The sequence below is a fragment of the Artibeus jamaicensis genome, unplaced genomic scaffold (genome assembly GCF_021234435.1).
Source record: "Artibeus jamaicensis isolate MK-2021 breed Jamaican fruit bat unplaced genomic scaffold, CSHL_Jam_final contig_233, whole genome shotgun sequence".
Taxonomy (NCBI): domain Eukaryota; kingdom Metazoa; phylum Chordata; class Mammalia; order Chiroptera; family Phyllostomidae; genus Artibeus; species Artibeus jamaicensis.
This window is the reverse complement of record NW_026521486.1, coordinates 65,341,345-65,357,867: the sequence shown is the minus strand read 5'-3', so window position 1 is coordinate 65,357,867 and position 16,523 is coordinate 65,341,345. Positions and strand designations below refer to the sequence as shown.

Sequence of the window (16,523 nt, the reverse complement as noted above, 5' to 3'; positions counted from 1 at the left end):
TAAAAACATCAAGTTTATAGTATTGAATGCTCTTCCTCAACAAAGTAAGCATCTATATGTTATACTGTCAAAAGAAATAAGTTTAAGGATTATATAATGTATTGTTTTCCTCTTTCAATTTACTGGCAAACTGTTGGAGAATGGAAGGAAGGAAGTCCAGATGCTTCTTTTAATTCTCAAGGGACATCTTAATGTAGCATAAATTATGAAAGCAAACAACTTCTGTCATTAAAAATCAGACTGCTGCTTCAATAGTATGTGTAATGAATTAAAGGTGTGTACAATAAATTCCATCATTGATTCATTTCCGTAAAAACCTTCACCAACATTTAAAATACACAGTTACCATATTTTGTCCTGTATAATTTTGCCAAAATTTCTGAGGTAAAATAAGGATGAGCATTACACATGGGTAGTAGTAATTCGATATCTATATGTTTTTAATTCCTTTATTTATGCTTATGCATTAAAAGTGTAACTGTAGAAAGCAATAACAGTATCTGCATGCAAAATAATACCCTTGAATATGATCACTGGGTTTGTTTCTAAATATAAATAAATAAAAAATGGAATTAAAAAGCTAAAATGAAAGATTTTTCCCCCCTGAAAGTTTGGGCCAAAAACATGGGTGCACATATATGTGGCAAAATATGGAATATATTAAGCACACATATACATATCATAGTATTAGTATAAAATAAGTGTATTTAATATATTTTATCAATTAGGTTGACTCCAACTGGAATGGAAGGATGATTGCCAGCATCAACTCCTCGAGCCCAATCCTCAGTACTAAGGTCTAAGCACACAGGCATGAAAACAGACTAAAGAGGTGGCACACTGCCTCTAAGTGACAACCCCGAGGGTTGTGGGGAAAAGAGGAGGGAGAAGAGAAGGTTTCAAGGAGAAGTAAAATGTACGTTAGATTTCAAGTGCTAAAGAGAACTCCAATAAATGAGCAAGGCAAGGAAACAGGACAGGGCAGTCAGGAAATGAGAGTTTGGCACAGACAAAACTAACAAAGGAAGACAGAAAGCCAGGCTGCAGAAGCACACATGTGACAGACCGTTAAAAGCTTCATTTAACACGGAAAATGCTGCTTGGAATTTATCCTGAAGCAATGATCAGATCCACATTTTAGAAGGTGCATATGTACTGTAATGTCACTAGAAAAATGACTCCCAAGGCAGTAAGAACTTCAGAGAAGAGACTAAACGCAATTGTTTAAGAGATTAGTTACTGAAACAGGCTAGGCAAGAGATTATGAAGATGTGATCTAATGCCAATGTCATGCACTGCAAATAGAGAAAATGGAGAGATATACAGATGAAAAGCATCCAAACAGCTTCATTTACATATACATACACATGACATTACACACATGCATTACGTTACTACATGCTATGTCTGACACACACATACACATTGTTCTAGTTACTCCTCATAGCATCCCTTTGAAATGGTTCTTATCTTTATTTTACAGATATAGAAACTGAGACTCAGAGATTTGTTAACTTCCACACTCGGTCAATAAATAACAGAGGTAGGATTCAAAGGCTGGTGTGTGATTCTAACACCTGACTCCACCACATTTAAAAATCACTTACAAGGTAAAACTGAAAAAGAAAAAGGGGTGAAACTGGGAAGGAAGGAGTAGAACTCAGAAAAAGGTTAGATCAAGGCAGAGGATCTCTTCCAGCAGGCTTCCCCGAAACTGCCATAAGTGAACAAGTGGAGCAGAAGAACACTGCTTAATCTCTGAACCTTTCTTTGTCTTACTTTCAGAAAGAGAAAAGTAAAGTTTCTCTAATACACTGCTATTGAGATGAGCATTTGTTATTGCTTTGTGTTCTTTCTACTCTTTTTTCCTATATTGTTTTTGGTATCATTATTTACTCCTCTAGTTTGCTACTATGCTGGGATTTTAACTATTTTTTCATCCCCTTTTAGGATTTAGGGGGAAAACTAGCTTATAAATAAAAATAAACAAAAACTTGATTATACTACAGTAGCCTAATTTTTTGTGTGTGTTCAAAAGAGGGTGGATGATTTGATACTCAGGAATTAATGTGAATTTTAAAAGTATATTATAATATTTACAGATTTAATAATTCCTGGAATTTGCTCAAAATAATACAGGAGGGGGAGAAGTAGATGAGGCAGAACTGACTGTGGTTGATGGTTACCAGGACTCGATGATGGGAACTTGGAGTTCATTACACTACTGAGTGAATTTATTTTATTTAAAATTCTCCATCACTTTGCAATGTATTTTCAAATACTACATAAATATAGGAGGAGAAAACAAAACTAAAAAGTTTATGTATATAATGCATATATAAATATAAAAATCATTTTCTTACTAACTTTCATTGTAATTTTTAAAGTTGGTTTTCCTAATTAACATTTGGATTATAACCCCAAAAATTCACATTTACATTTTAAGAGGCACATTGTTTATAACATAGATTTAATTAATAAATCCAAGGGAAAAATCAGTCAGTTGGTCAATGAACTTACACAATCTTCCCACTCATTAATATAGACCACAATTAATTTCCACTTATTAATTCCACAATATGTAAGATGTTAGTTATTAGAAGTTCTAAAAATAAGGGTTTTCAGAAAACGCTTGGTACTTACTGGGTTACTAATATTGTATTTACAAATCCTTGTAACAGAAATATTTTTAAAACAGTTTTGCAAGTTTCTCTTTCTTAATAGTGGAAGCCTCCTCATTTTGTATATGCAAGAATACATGTCAGCTAAACATTCAACAGGCACTGACGGACGTATTAGATAAACAACAGAGTCCTTAGAGGGGGGATGAACAAGGCAGTGAGGAGTAGAGAGAGTGATCATAACCTATCTTTCCTGGAAAAAAAGAGACAAAACAGTATCTTGAGAGTATCAAGACTAGAGAATCTGAGTTTTCAAAGTTTGGGAAAATATGAGCATTTTATCAAACTAGCTTCAGAAAACATTCCTTCTAGTTCAGATTTTGTCATCGACTAGTGTGTGAACTTGGACAAGTCATTTAATATCTATGAGTTCAAACACAATTCTCTTCCCAATGGGAAATTAATGCACATTTACCATATTTTGCCATGTATAATGCACACCCATGTTCTGCACACATTATACATGGGATTATTATGCCCATTATTATACCCACAGTATGTAATCATTATACCTATGTATAATGTGCATTATTTTCCCCAAAATATTTGAGCAAAAAAGTATGCATTATACACAGCAAAATATGGTACAGATTGTTTTTCCAAACTTATTTTGGTTGTTCATTCATATTTTATCCCTACCTGTTAACCAAGCTCCCAAAACAAATACTCAGTGCTGTTACTCTTCTCTAGATACATCAAATTACAATCCACGTATTTAAGTGGTTCCCGGCCATCATTTGTATGCTCCTTTGTGCTTCTCGGGCACTCTTACATTCTTGAATGGAGTTTCTTGACACTAGACTGTCAGTTAGTTCATCTACTTATATGTGGAATTTCATCAACTTTCATTCTGCTTACATTTACAGCCCCGTTGTCAACTACAAGCAACAAATCTCCCATAAGTTTGAACTATTTCAATAATTTTCACTCTGTTTCCTCTAATCTAAGCAATTCTGGCTTATGGCTATAGCTATTTAATTTTGTGTGGCTGATATCCTAAGATAAATCAAGACTACTTTTTTACATTTTTCTAACAATGACTATATATAATCTAAGCTAATAAAACTATATCATTTAGCTATAAACTGAAAAGAAAAGCAGAGGGGAAAACAGAGATGGCAAGTTAATGCTCCCTGTTGTAAGCACTCCTCACCCCCTTAACGTAGTCCCCTCGGTTCTTAATCTGAACACTCGCTGCCACTTCTATCGCTGAACCAACTTCAACACATCCTAGTGTTCTTCCACTGACAGTCCATCACCAAATACAGCACAGCAACTACTAAACCTGTAAAATGAGGTAAGATGATGTAAGCCCTGCCTTCAAAACACTAATACACTAAAGAAAGAGACCTCCCTATCATTAACATCACAAATATAATGTAAATATCAAAAGTAGTAAGTACTAAAATAGAGGCATGTACTTGGTGCTCTGGAAACATAAAAGAAAAAAAAAATGTATTCCCTGCCAAAAAGCTAAAGACATCAGAACAGAAAAGGAGAAAGTAGTTAGAAAGTTTTCAAAGCTCACAAATTTTATTTTTAGGATATCAAGTACATTTAAGCAATTAATTTAGTAACCCATTTACTAGCCTTAGAACTGCATCTTAACCAGAACTATACAGGACAAAGGCTTAAAGCGTACTTAGACCATCCTCAAAGCCTCCCTCGGTACCTCAACACACAAATATCTCTACCCCACTATTCACCCTTCCTTCCTCCCCACTGTCCAACTATTATAGTACTTCGTCTTATTTTGCACTTATTAAAATTACAACAGTATGTGTACGTGAAAAGTGCCTCCTAAATTCGAGGGACTTATAAAAGATACAGAAATGACTCTATTGCCTCCATTCCACAATTCTTATGAATACTTTCCTTTAACCCCCACTGTGACTGGCAGAGCAGATCCTCAATGAGTATTTGATTTAAAACTCTCTGGTGGTGCATGAATAACTACTTATTATACTAATATTAAGTTATAAAAGCTAAGTGAAAAACAATTCTTCAACATTACAACCTACACATGACGAAGCAGTAGAGTGGTGGTTAGGAGTATGGACATAAAAGATAAACAGCCTGACTTCCAATCTGGTCCTGTCACTTAACTATTAGCTGTGTGACCCTGAGCAAGCTACATCACTCAGGTCCTTAATCTTCCCACCTATAAAGTGGGATAAAATTAGGGATTACCTAACTCCTAGGTCACTGTGCTTGTAAATTGGTACAGTGCAGGGGTGTCCAACCTTTTGGCGTCTCTGGGCCACACTGAAAGAGTTGTCTTGGACCACATATTAAATATACAAACACTAACGAAAATTGATGAGCAAAAAAAAAAGGTCCCAGCATAATTACTGTGATATCTGCCACCACAGATAAGCAAAATGTATTCACATACTAACCTTAATTAGTCTACAGCCATGCCACCCTGAACACCCTGATCTCATCTGATCTAGGAAGCTAAGCAGGGTCAGGCCTGGTTAGTACTTGGATGGGAGACACAATAACCCTAATTATGCAGCAGCCCTTTCGACAGTCTTTTCAAATCATCGAGCAGGTCCCAAGTTTGCGATCAGTAATACAGTAAATGCATATATCTAAGTTATAAAACTTAGTAATAAAACTAAGTGATATTTTAAGTACATTTACGATTTTGGGTTGAACCACATTCACAGCCATCCTGAGCCACATACCATGCGGCCGGTGGGCCACAGGGTGGACACAGTGCTTAGACCAGAACTTGATACAGGGTAAGCTCTAGACTCAACAGCAGTAGCAGCACTGGTATCACCTTCATCAGAAAACCTGAATATTTTTTACTAGATATACAAATAACACCTTTCATCTCTGTGCCTCCTTATAGTTAGTTTCAAAGCTCTTTTACTGTGTACATCTTTACAATTTTTGAAGAAAAAAATTAATTGGCTTTTCTTCTAACAGCAAGATATACACTATTGTAGTGTGCATATAACTGCTAACTTTATTTCTATAACTTCCACAAGGGCTTTCGGATTAGACCATGAATGGAACAAGCACAGTCACAGTCAGTTTTTAATTCTGTTGCTGCCATTAGTCAGCTATTATGACCATTAATGAACAAACACAGGCAAATTGTTTCACCTTGATAAGCCTCAATTTCCTAATTTCTAAAATGCCCCAAGGTATAAGGAGTCAAGGTACCTGAGGCAACACGCACAACACGGAGGACACTGTCAAGCTTACATTTTGGTTCCTGTCCCCCACAACCCCCACATCCCATACGAAGTATCTCATTTAACTCTCCTCCCACTTTACCAAATTCTTATTAGACTGAACCATGTGAAAAACAGTTGATTACTGGCAAATTCATATGGTTCAACCTAATACTATATCACTTACAAACAGAGAAAATAAGCTCAGGGAGGTTAAATAATTCACTCAAGGTCATACACACAGTAAGTAACAGAACCAAAACTTGAAAAAACAGATTCAATCATCTTTCATTTGGCCAGCTTACTAACTGGTTCAATGAGTCGTACTCAGGATGGGGAAAAAGAAGGTATAGTAACCACAACAACACATGTAAATCTACCATAACCTACAAGTTTTTGTACTGCCATATTAAAAAATGATGGAGACCCAGATTCCTAAAGAACCTTTAATTTTAAAATTATTTGTGGACTATTCCTGTGTGTGTTGGTGCGGTAGGGAAAGTCAAAGGAAAAAATATTGAAGGAAGAATGTGTGTAACTACATTAATTCACAAAGTACAACTGGATCTAATTAGAAACTGCAGTAATTACAAACCCCACAGGCAGCTGAACATCAAATGTCCAATCCTGGTGAAAGGTTGGAAGTTTTCAATGCCACTAATGAGTTCTTTGTCAAACACATGAGGAAGAATGATATTAAATGTACCCACTTTGATTCAAATAGGTATGCACTAATATATAACTTCAGGGGAAAAAGCTGAAAGACTTTTCTTCTAACAGCAATACACTACTGTAGTAAAATTGTACAGAACTGCTACATTTATTTCTATAAATTCTAGAAGAGCTTTAGGATTAGATCACTTAAGCCATATTTGGGTTACAATGTCGGTCCAAACATGATTCACAGTACTAGTAAATAACAAATATTAACAGAATAAGGCCCTGAAACACTGGTTGAATATTTAACAACATAAAACATTCACTATGATTGGTATACGAATCTATTCTTTTCTTCTTGATTTGTCATTCACCTTTCTTTTAAAAAAATGCATGAACAACAATATAAGAATGAGGATAATAAATAGAAACTGGGTCTTTCCACAGATTTACAATAGAACAGTTTTGTTTTAATCCTCTTATCGGCCTCTCCAATTATGTAAGCATTCCAAGGCAGCAAAGAATATAAGGCCCTTTCCTTACACTGAAAGGAGCTGGAGGGGGAAACGCAAGAGTGTGAAACAGGAAGTGTTGGAATACGCTACATTTCTTCCAAACTAAATTGCCTCTCTCCGGAATCAGTTTTAAGTCAGCGCTCTTAATTTACAAGACCTTACCCTTTAGCCATTACAGATACGTTTTTAATCCCATAGCAACTGGCAACTCTTCACGTGCTGCAGGATCCCACCTAACATCACTTCTAGAATCCATTAAGCTCTCTTTTCCCCCGGCGGTCGGAGCGAGTCGTCATCCCTGGAAAGAGCAGTGTAATCACAATTATGTCTGTGCATCTCGTCTCAACTCCCCGGAACAAAAGTCAGGCTGAACCGGGCTGCCTCCTACGGCGCGACTCCAGGCGATTGCTTTTGCCCACCAGGTTTCGGCGAAAGCTCCCGAGAGTGACCTCTACGCCTCGGCAGGGTGCCTGACACCTCGTTTACTAAGACCCCTGGTCCTCACCTACAGTTTCGCCTCGTTGCAGCTTGCGCGCTGCGCTGGGCTCCAGACTTACTCTGAAACTCTCTTTAGAGCCCCATCGCGACCCCGGGCCCCAGCTCCCGGCCGCGCGCACGCCCTGCCCACAGGTAACCTGGCTTCGGGCTCCCAGCCTCGGGTGCTCGGGACCGCGCAGTTAATGAGTAACGAGCCCGTACCTGGGGAGGGGCGGGGGAGAGCTGCGGGCGCCCGAAACCCACCAAAGGATCCAGGACTTCCAGATGCCCAAAGCCCCGCGCCGCCGCCGCTGCCTGGGATGCTAGAGCCTGCGTAAGGATGCGGGGAGCGCGCTCGCCCGGCCGGATCCCAGCGCGCCGCGCCCGCACCTGCACTTGCCACCGCCGCCCCTCCAGGCTGGCTCGCTGGAGGCGGGCGCGCGGGCGCCGAGGAGGGGCGGTGCTCCGCGCCCCGGGCCTTTCCCGCGCGCGACCGCACTCACCTGACGAACCCACGGCGGCCGCTGCCTTTGCGTCTCGCTCGCAGAGCTGCACTGAGCGCGCCTCGAAGCAGGGACAGGCGGAGGACGATCGCCGACCGAAGCCGCTACACTCAGCCGCGGCAGGGGCACTGCGCTGGGAGCCGCGGAGGGAGTGCGGAAGTGCGCCTGCGCCAAGAGGCGAACTGGGAGCTGCGAGCGGCCTGGCCGCGGTGGAGAGGCGGTGCTGGAGGCGGAGCAGGGGTGGGGCCGGCGTGGGGCCTGAGGGACCCACACGCTTCCGCGCCCCCTGGCTCCAGGCGGGGCTCTTCGCAGGTACTGGGGCGGAGGCCCCAGGTGCCTCTGCGGGCGGTTTCCTGGGGAACCTGAGCGAGCTGGCTCCAAGCCGCGTTTCCCGGGACTCGACAGGCAGTCTCGGGTTCACTTCGAGTGTGCTGGGCTCACCAGGAGTCGGAAAATGAACCTTCGATGTGAGTTGAGGACTGCTAGAGCCAATCTGAGACTTGACGTCCATATATACCTTACACCGTGTGTGTCCGTCTGTGTCGGGAGGGTGGGGGGATGGGAGGAGGGAGAGTCTAATAGAACCCAGATCTCGTCCTTCCAGCAGCTACTGGAGCGTTCGAGAATGTCGTTTCTGTGCTTGCCTTCTCATCTTTTGTGTCAACTCTTATACAGTTTCCACTCCCCCTCCCCCCTTAGGTCCTCCTAGTAGGAAAAGTGAAGATACAGACCCAAGCTCCCAAAATCTGATCAAAAAAAGGCAGTCACCATATGCGTGTGTATGTTTCATGGGATATACATGTGGACCAGAGCCATTATTCTGTATATTGTTCTCATCTTTTAGAGGCAACGAAGAAGAGTAGTTTATATGTATGTCCGTAGGAATCAGAATTCCTGGGTTTGAATTTGCCACCTCTAGCTGTGTGACCTTGGGTAAGTTGATCTCTAAAAGCCCCAATTTTCTCATCAGTAAATGAGGATGGTTAGGAGTACCTACTCACTGAATTACTGAGAGATTAAATGGTTTAATACATGTAAAACACTAGGTGTACTGCAGGAGACACCGTGCCTAATGAATATTAGTTTTAATCATTAATAACATTATTACTATTATCATCCACCTATAATCCAAACATAAACCTAGAAAATCATTATTTACTCTTTTATACCACATCTCCAATATATCAAATCCTATCCATTCTAGCTTTCAAATAATTCTTAAATTTATCGCACCTCATATTCACTGCCACTAAATATGACCTTCCTCATTAAAGGACTCCTAACTCTCTTATACTGTGTTGTCAATGTCACGTCAGAAATGAATGTCATTCATTCAGATATTTACTGCTCTTCATCTTTGTACCTGCTGCTGGACACAAAACCATTGCACACCATCCTACCACATAAACATAGACAGGGAGTCGAATACGTCAATAACAGCTAGATGGAATCAAACTCAACATACAGCAAACTACCTGGGTTCCCCACACTTGCCGTACCCTCTCAAGCATCTTGTTTTTGCATATGCTGCTCCTTTTTCTTGTTACATCCTGACCTCCCACCTGTTCTTTACCTACCTTATTCCTGCTTCTCCTTCATTATTCAGCCCAGGCATCAGTTCTGTTGTCTGCTCTTCCCTGTGGCTTGCCACCCAGCCCTAGCCCACCCATGCCTCCATATGAGTTAGGTGCCCCTAACTGTGTTCCCATACCACCCTATCTCTTTGTAGCACTCATCACATAGAATGGTAATTGTAGTTATGTCTATTTTCCTAATTATTATGAACTTCTTGAGAACAGACACAAGGCCTGATGTGTAGTAGGATTGGCTCAATAAGTGCAGAATGAATGAATGACATACATGGAGATGTACTGTCTTGGTATATAAGTTTAGAGGACAAGTCCTATGATATACTCTACATAGGACCTAAGACATCATGCATCTGTAGGAAATAGTAAGCAATAGCCATATGTCTATGTTGGTTTTTTACAAACCACTTACCATCCCTAAGGCTCTTTGGAATGTATTTAGAGGTGTTTTCTCTCACATACTTAACCTGCTAGCATAATTAGAGAATGTGAAGAGTGGTATGAGTAGTTGCCTATAATCACACTTCAGTGTCCTCGCAGCAGAAACTAAGGTACGTTACACAGTGTTAAACACTCAGAATGTCAGCTTGCAAAATATATAGTGTTGTGAGCATCCAAAGGTACATTGCCCAACCATAAATTAAAGAGATAGACACTTTAAAAACATGATGATGGATTTTGTAGTATGCTCATTTGCCTTCTCATTCATTAAAAAATAAGGTATAAAACTAGTGTCAAGTGTTACATATAAAATAATAAATACATTTTTTAATCTTAAGGTTTTCCCATTTGTACCTGGGGTCAGAAAACAAATGAGATGAGTGTAAATATCTAGAAACTTAAAATTTAATAAATGACTTAAGGTTGTTACCATTGGTTATAACTTTTATTGCTTGTTTACCTCTGTTTTGTCTTCAAAGCTCAGAAAATGTTGTGTATTTACACAGTACTTTCTAGGTTCTAACGGACTTCACATAAATTATCTCATGGGTCCTTTACAAAAAATAATTTGACATGGGTAGAAAGGTAACTAACTATTCATCATTACAGATGGTGAGATCAGACCACCAGAGTTAGGACTCTGGTTATCAGAATGTCTTACAAACAAATGAAGTTAAAACTCTTTAAAAAGCCTACTGGACATCATGTTCCTCAGTGTGACAGACTAGAAACTAGTTGATTCTCCCACCAAAAGCAACTCAAAATGCCAGATAAAATATGTAAAACATCTTATCAAACATATCAGTAAGCTGACAAGAACATAAATTCTCAAGGGGAAAAACTAGATAAAAGCAGGAATCCAGACAGTAAATAATAACAATGCAAATTTTTTTTAAAAAGCTGATACCAGCTTTTTAAGAAAAAAGTACCAGAAGCAATCTATCATTGTCTTGTCTAGCAAAATAGTTCTTGTGGGCCAGTGCTCACTGCTCACATTCCCATAAAAAATTTGCCTTTGCAACTCCTGTACAAAAGACGAGCTGTCTCTAAAGTGTCTTTTTATTAGCTCAGTTGTGGATAAACACTGTAGTTCAGGCCTTTTTCTGACATAGGAATAAACAACTGAAAAGATCTGAGGGCTAAGAGAAAGTGTTGACGGAATAACTTAGACGCTAAAAAGTATGGTTTCCTTCAAAAGAGTCACTTTAACAAGCTACAGACATATAAGGATATGTTTTGAGGATTGGCTTCGAATCCAGTTTATTTCGCAGACACACTAGTTGCCATCCATTAAACACATTTATTTATTGCTTCTCTATGCCAAGCACGTAAGTAGTCTGCAGCAGGAGGGAAGGGCAGGAGAGATGAGACTTAATGAGAGGACCTCCCAGCTCCCCCACAGTGCTGCAGTCCCAGGTTCCAGTGTATTTCTGAGGCTTTCCTTTATTCCTGCTCAGAGAGTCTGTGCGAAATCCATATATCTTTAAAGTCATTCCGCCAGTTTGCATAGATTTTTGAATGGAAAAAGCATATCTTTTTGTGGAGAGATTGTTTTTTTCATAGTGGTTAAAAGCTCAAAATAACAGTAGCTTAAACAAAATAAAATTCACTCCCGTTGTGTAAGTGTAGGAAGCCCAGGGTTGGTATGGTGGCTCTCTGATCAACACAGACACAGGCTCCTTCTATCGTGTGTCTTCACCATATGGTGAACATGTAGGTCCTACCTTATGGTCTATGGAGGCTGCTCAAGTTCCAGCCATCACATCCTTATTTCCAAGTAGTAGAAAGGAAATAGGGGCAGAAAAGAACACATACCTTTATTTTAGAACATTTGCAGACGTTGTATACATCGCTACACTTATACCTTATTGGTCAGAAGTTAACTGTAAGTGATGTTGAAACATGTAGTCTCTATTAAGTAGCCATGTGCCCAGCATAAAATCAGTGGTTCTAATACTAAAGGAAAAAGGGAGAATGAATAACTGGATACAACTAGCAGTCTTTGTCTCACCATGTGAGCTCTGATTGAGGATGATAGAAATGGTGATGGGGTAGAATACACGAATAGAGCAAAGGCATGGTAAGGAAAACATGCAGTGTGCTCAGTGACAGTGAGCCATGCAGATTAGTTATCATATGGAAGAAGTGCAGGTAGAGAAGTAAGGTAGACAGATATGTGGGAGCCAGACTGCAGAAGATCATAAACGCCAGATGGAGGAATGTGGAATTTGGAAGTCAGAGCTCCTGAAAGATTTTTAAGCTGGACAGTGAAATGATGAAAACATTGCTTTAGGAAGAGTCATGTGGTAGCCATGCCCAGAATGTACTTGAGTGGGGAATGACTAGAGGCAAAGAAATTAGGTAGGAAGCTACTACGAGATAGTGAGTGCTCGTGCTACAATAAAACAGGAAAGATGAAACATTTCCAGGGATGAAACTTGTCTAATACAAGTGATTAGATCTCTTTCCCTCTAGCTCTCTCCTCTTTCTTCCCTCCCTCTCTGTCTCTCTTCACATCCAGCATCCATTGTGCGTTTCTGGGGTCAGCACAATACTTTATTTGGGGGAATCAACCCAGCAAGTTCCCCTCTCTTTGAACATGCCTTTTTACCACACTCAGTTCATGTGATTCAGGTAGAACTGAATTCCCCCCACTTGAAGGGTGAGCATGTGACCCAGGTATGACCCATTCAAGAATGCTCCTGGTCTCTATGATTATTTCACAACAAGCAACTAACTCAAGCAGGGCCAACATTCTCAGCCCTGTCGCCCATGCCAGCCAATAGAAAACATGGCTGAGAACGGAACTAACATAACAGGCAGAAGGCAGATCTGAGATAAGCATGAGTCCCGATGATATTATTTGACTTCCTGTATCAAGCTATGACTAAAGTTGAAGAACCCGAACTTTTTAGTTATAGGAGCCAGTGATTTTCTCTCTGTGTAAGCCAGTTTGTGTTGAGTTTCTGCTACTTGGAACTCAGTATGCAGAAATAAAGGCAAAGAAGCCATCAATGGCAATTCCAAGCTTTAAAAACAGTATCATCGACCTTTGTCATACATGGTATTAATAGACTTGGCACTGATCAATTTTATCTGTTCCAAAAAATCAAATCTGCATTCAAAGAGAGGATGTTTGGTATCATTGGAAATGATCACAAATTATGCTATGAAAGCTCTGAAAATAATGGTAGGGTCATAAAACACTGGAGCTGGCGGAGACCTTTCAGTCACCTACCTGCCCACCACCTATTTTCACAAATGAGAAAACTGATGCCCAGAAAGATGAAATGACTTATCCAAAGTCATAGAGCTGACGTGTTGTTCTTAAACCCAGATCTTTGGAATACTGGTCTGTGTATTTCCATTGTCTCATTCTGACACTTCGAGACAGGACATATACAACATGGTTTCAAATACAGCTCCCTACGAAGTGACTATTTTGGAAGGACGGTGTTCATTTGGGAAGCATGGGAGTGGCAGCAGTACGCAGCACATTCTTGTGAGGCAGGATGGTCTTCGTGCCCAGAGCTGCCACGACTCACACCACGGTACATAAAGGAACCCAACAATGTTGCATTGGCCACTGGTAACGGGCCTGCAGAAAAGTCCCCAAATTGTAATCTAGATGGGATAACATAATAAATACATAAAACACCAATTTTTAAGATATGCTCTGGAGAAACTTTCAGAATTAAAATGGTAAAGTACATACAGCACCCTCTACTCCTCCTCCTCTCAGAAATTACCTAGCATGATGACAAGACTGAAGAATTTATTTTCACTGAAAACGAAAGGTACTGAAAACCCTGAAGTAAGCTGTACCCTGAAGTACAGTGAAGAGCAGGAAGACTCTGATAAAAGATGTTCCAGGCTACAGATCTCAAAAAACACTGACAAAGCACACTTCACACAACTGACTTACCTTACGGGCAAAACCAACAATTTTTCATTTGAAACAAGGCAATCAAGTACTTGGATTGGCAGCAGTGCCTCTCCTTAGCCTGATTAATTATAAAAGAGAAGGAGACAAACTGATTTATTATGATACTTATTAGAAGGGAGAGGCTGAGAGAGGAATGTCGAGATGTGCCGTGTGTGCAGGAAGCACTCTGCTCTGGAGTGATGGGGGGAGCACGGCTCTAACAGACCCTGTAGTGCGGCCATCCCCACAACTGCCAGCCTCTCAGAAGGAGAAGCTGAGCCCTGACTGGGGTGGCTTGGTGGGTTGGGGGTCATCCTGCGAACCAGAAGGTCTCTGGTTTGATTCCCCATCAGGGCCCGTGCCTGGGTTGTAAGCCAGGTCCCCGTGTGGGGTTGTGTGAGAGGCAACCTATTGATGTTTCTCTCCCACATCGATGTCTGCCTCTTTCTCCTTTTTTTCTCCTTCCTTTCTCCTCTCTCTAAAAACGAAATAAATACATTTTTTTTAAATAAAAGAAGTAGAAGCTGAAGGAACTCAGCCACACCACCTTTGTGTCATGAGAATTCCTGTTCAGGCTGGAGCACGGCCCAGGCCCCACTCAGCACAGATCGTCCGCAATGTGGAAAAGCTCTCCTCCCTCAAAGATGAGGAGTCAAGCAGAAAGGAACGAGCACACACAGGTAAGAAAAAAGGAAGGAGGGAATAGGAAAACGTGGCAAATTAAGTTCTCATAAAAAAATTGTTGCCATCGCCCTAGCTGGCCTCTGTGGGTCAGTTGGTTGGAGCGCGGTCCCATAACCAGATGGTTGGGGGTTAGGTTCCCAGCCAGGGCACGTACCTAAGGTTGCGGGATCAATCCCTGGTTGGGGCACGTACAGGAGGCAACCAATTGATGTTTCTCACATTGATGCTTTACTCTCTCACTATCTCTCTCTACAATTAACATTTTTTAAAGTGTTGCCATTATTAAGCAAAAGAAATTTTTAACTACATGGATTGCCATAAACTTTCAAAGTGAAGGGTGTGACCCAGAAAAGTGTTGTCACCACAACCAACCATGCTGGCACCCTGACCTTGGACTTCCAGTCTCCACAGTGTGAGAAACAAATTTCCGTTGTTTATAAGCCACCCAGTCTATGGTGTTTTGTCACAGCAACCAGAACGGACTAAGACAACTGGTTGTGGCTGCCCCAAGTTGGAAGCACCCCAGCGTCACCACAGGAGGGTGAGTAGGTAAGAAGTGGGCGCACTTCACGGGGGGGGGGGCGGTCACGCACCGTTAGGCCACAGAGCAGCGCAGTGGATCTTAAACATAGTGGTAAGTGGAAAAAAATTAGGTGTGTGATCAAAAAAATACCATGTATATACATTTAAAAATTGTATATGTTAAAAAATACACATTTTATAAAAACAAAAATATGTACTGTTGCCTATAAGGGAAGAGGGGGAGAGAATAAAAAGGGAAAATAAGTAAATATTCCTGGCCTGCCACCGTGATGTAGCACGCACTGAGGAGCTGACTGACTGAACTTTCCCAACTCTCTTCATCAGACGTTTTTTTAATGAAGCAAAGACACAGGAGGAGCTTAAACATGAATTGAAAGAAGTGGGAGAAAAGAAATTAAACTATTTCAAAAATGAAGGCAGGTTTGGAAATGGCACAAAGGAAAATAAACCTTTGTAAGGAAAAAACTTAAAAAAATGTTTTTAAAAAGTCATGAGATACTTAAGCAAAGCAAGTCAAATGAAATAGAAATGAACAAACTATTTAAAAGGATGAGAGAAAATTATGTAAATGAGAGACAAAAGAAATCCAATATATACATAATCAAGACAGAAGATCAAGAAAAGAATCTATAGATACTGGAACAAAAATTTAAATATATATTTTAAGAGACTCTACAGAAATACAAAGGGATCTACATCTATATCTAGAAAGAGCATATAATAACCCTCCACCCAAATGGCTCAGAATATTTTGGTAAAGCTACAGGATTTTCAAATAATAAAAATCTTTTGGGCCCTGGCTGGTGTAGCTCAGTGGATTGAGCACAGGCCTGTGAAGCAAAGGGTCGCTGGTTCGATTCCCAGTCAGGGCACGTGCCTGGGTTGCAGGCCAGGTCCCCAGCAGGGGACACATGAGAGGCAACCACACATTAATGTCTCCTTCCCTTCCTCTCTCTCTAAAAAATAAATAAATAAAATATTTTTAAAAATCTTTTGGGTGTCTAGATTAAAGTGATCAAATCATCTGTAAGGAAAAAAATATCAAAAAGTAACCCAAAGAAATTTAGGCCCAGGAATTTTATGCCAGAGAAAGTTGTTCAGGTACAAATGGAGTAGACAACATTTCTGATGTGTGAGCAGCGTGGTTTGCAGGAGCCCATTATAGGATCTTAGCTGAGGATGAACGTCAACCAACCAAGAAGTTTAGGGGAAAAAAAATAGTTCTATTGATTCCATTTACCTGTACAATTAAGTCTAAAACAAATATGATAACTGTGGTCACAAAACAGAAAATAGATGTTATGAAATCCCGGCAATATA

At 40.4% G+C, this 16,523-nt stretch overlaps 1 protein-coding gene across 2 annotated transcripts in view; it reads right to left on the bottom strand.

The window, feature by feature from the left end:
* RAB3IP (RAB3A interacting protein) overlaps positions 1-8,206 on the bottom strand; it is a 52,567-nt gene extending 44,361 nt beyond the window's left edge. The window contains exons 1-2 of one of the 2 annotated variants that reach the window (XM_037132158.2): positions 8,022-8,206; positions 7,204-7,339 (exon numbers count right to left, since the gene is read on the bottom strand). In XM_037132158.2, coding sequence (XP_036988053.2) covers positions 7,204-7,214 — 11 coding nt within the window. In that variant the 5' untranslated portion in view covers positions 7,215-7,339; positions 8,022-8,206. The remainder of the gene's footprint in view (positions 1-7,203; positions 7,340-8,021) is intronic. The other variant, XM_037132155.2, reaches the window with a different exon arrangement.
* Positions 8,207-16,523: the final 8,317 nt, after the last annotated feature.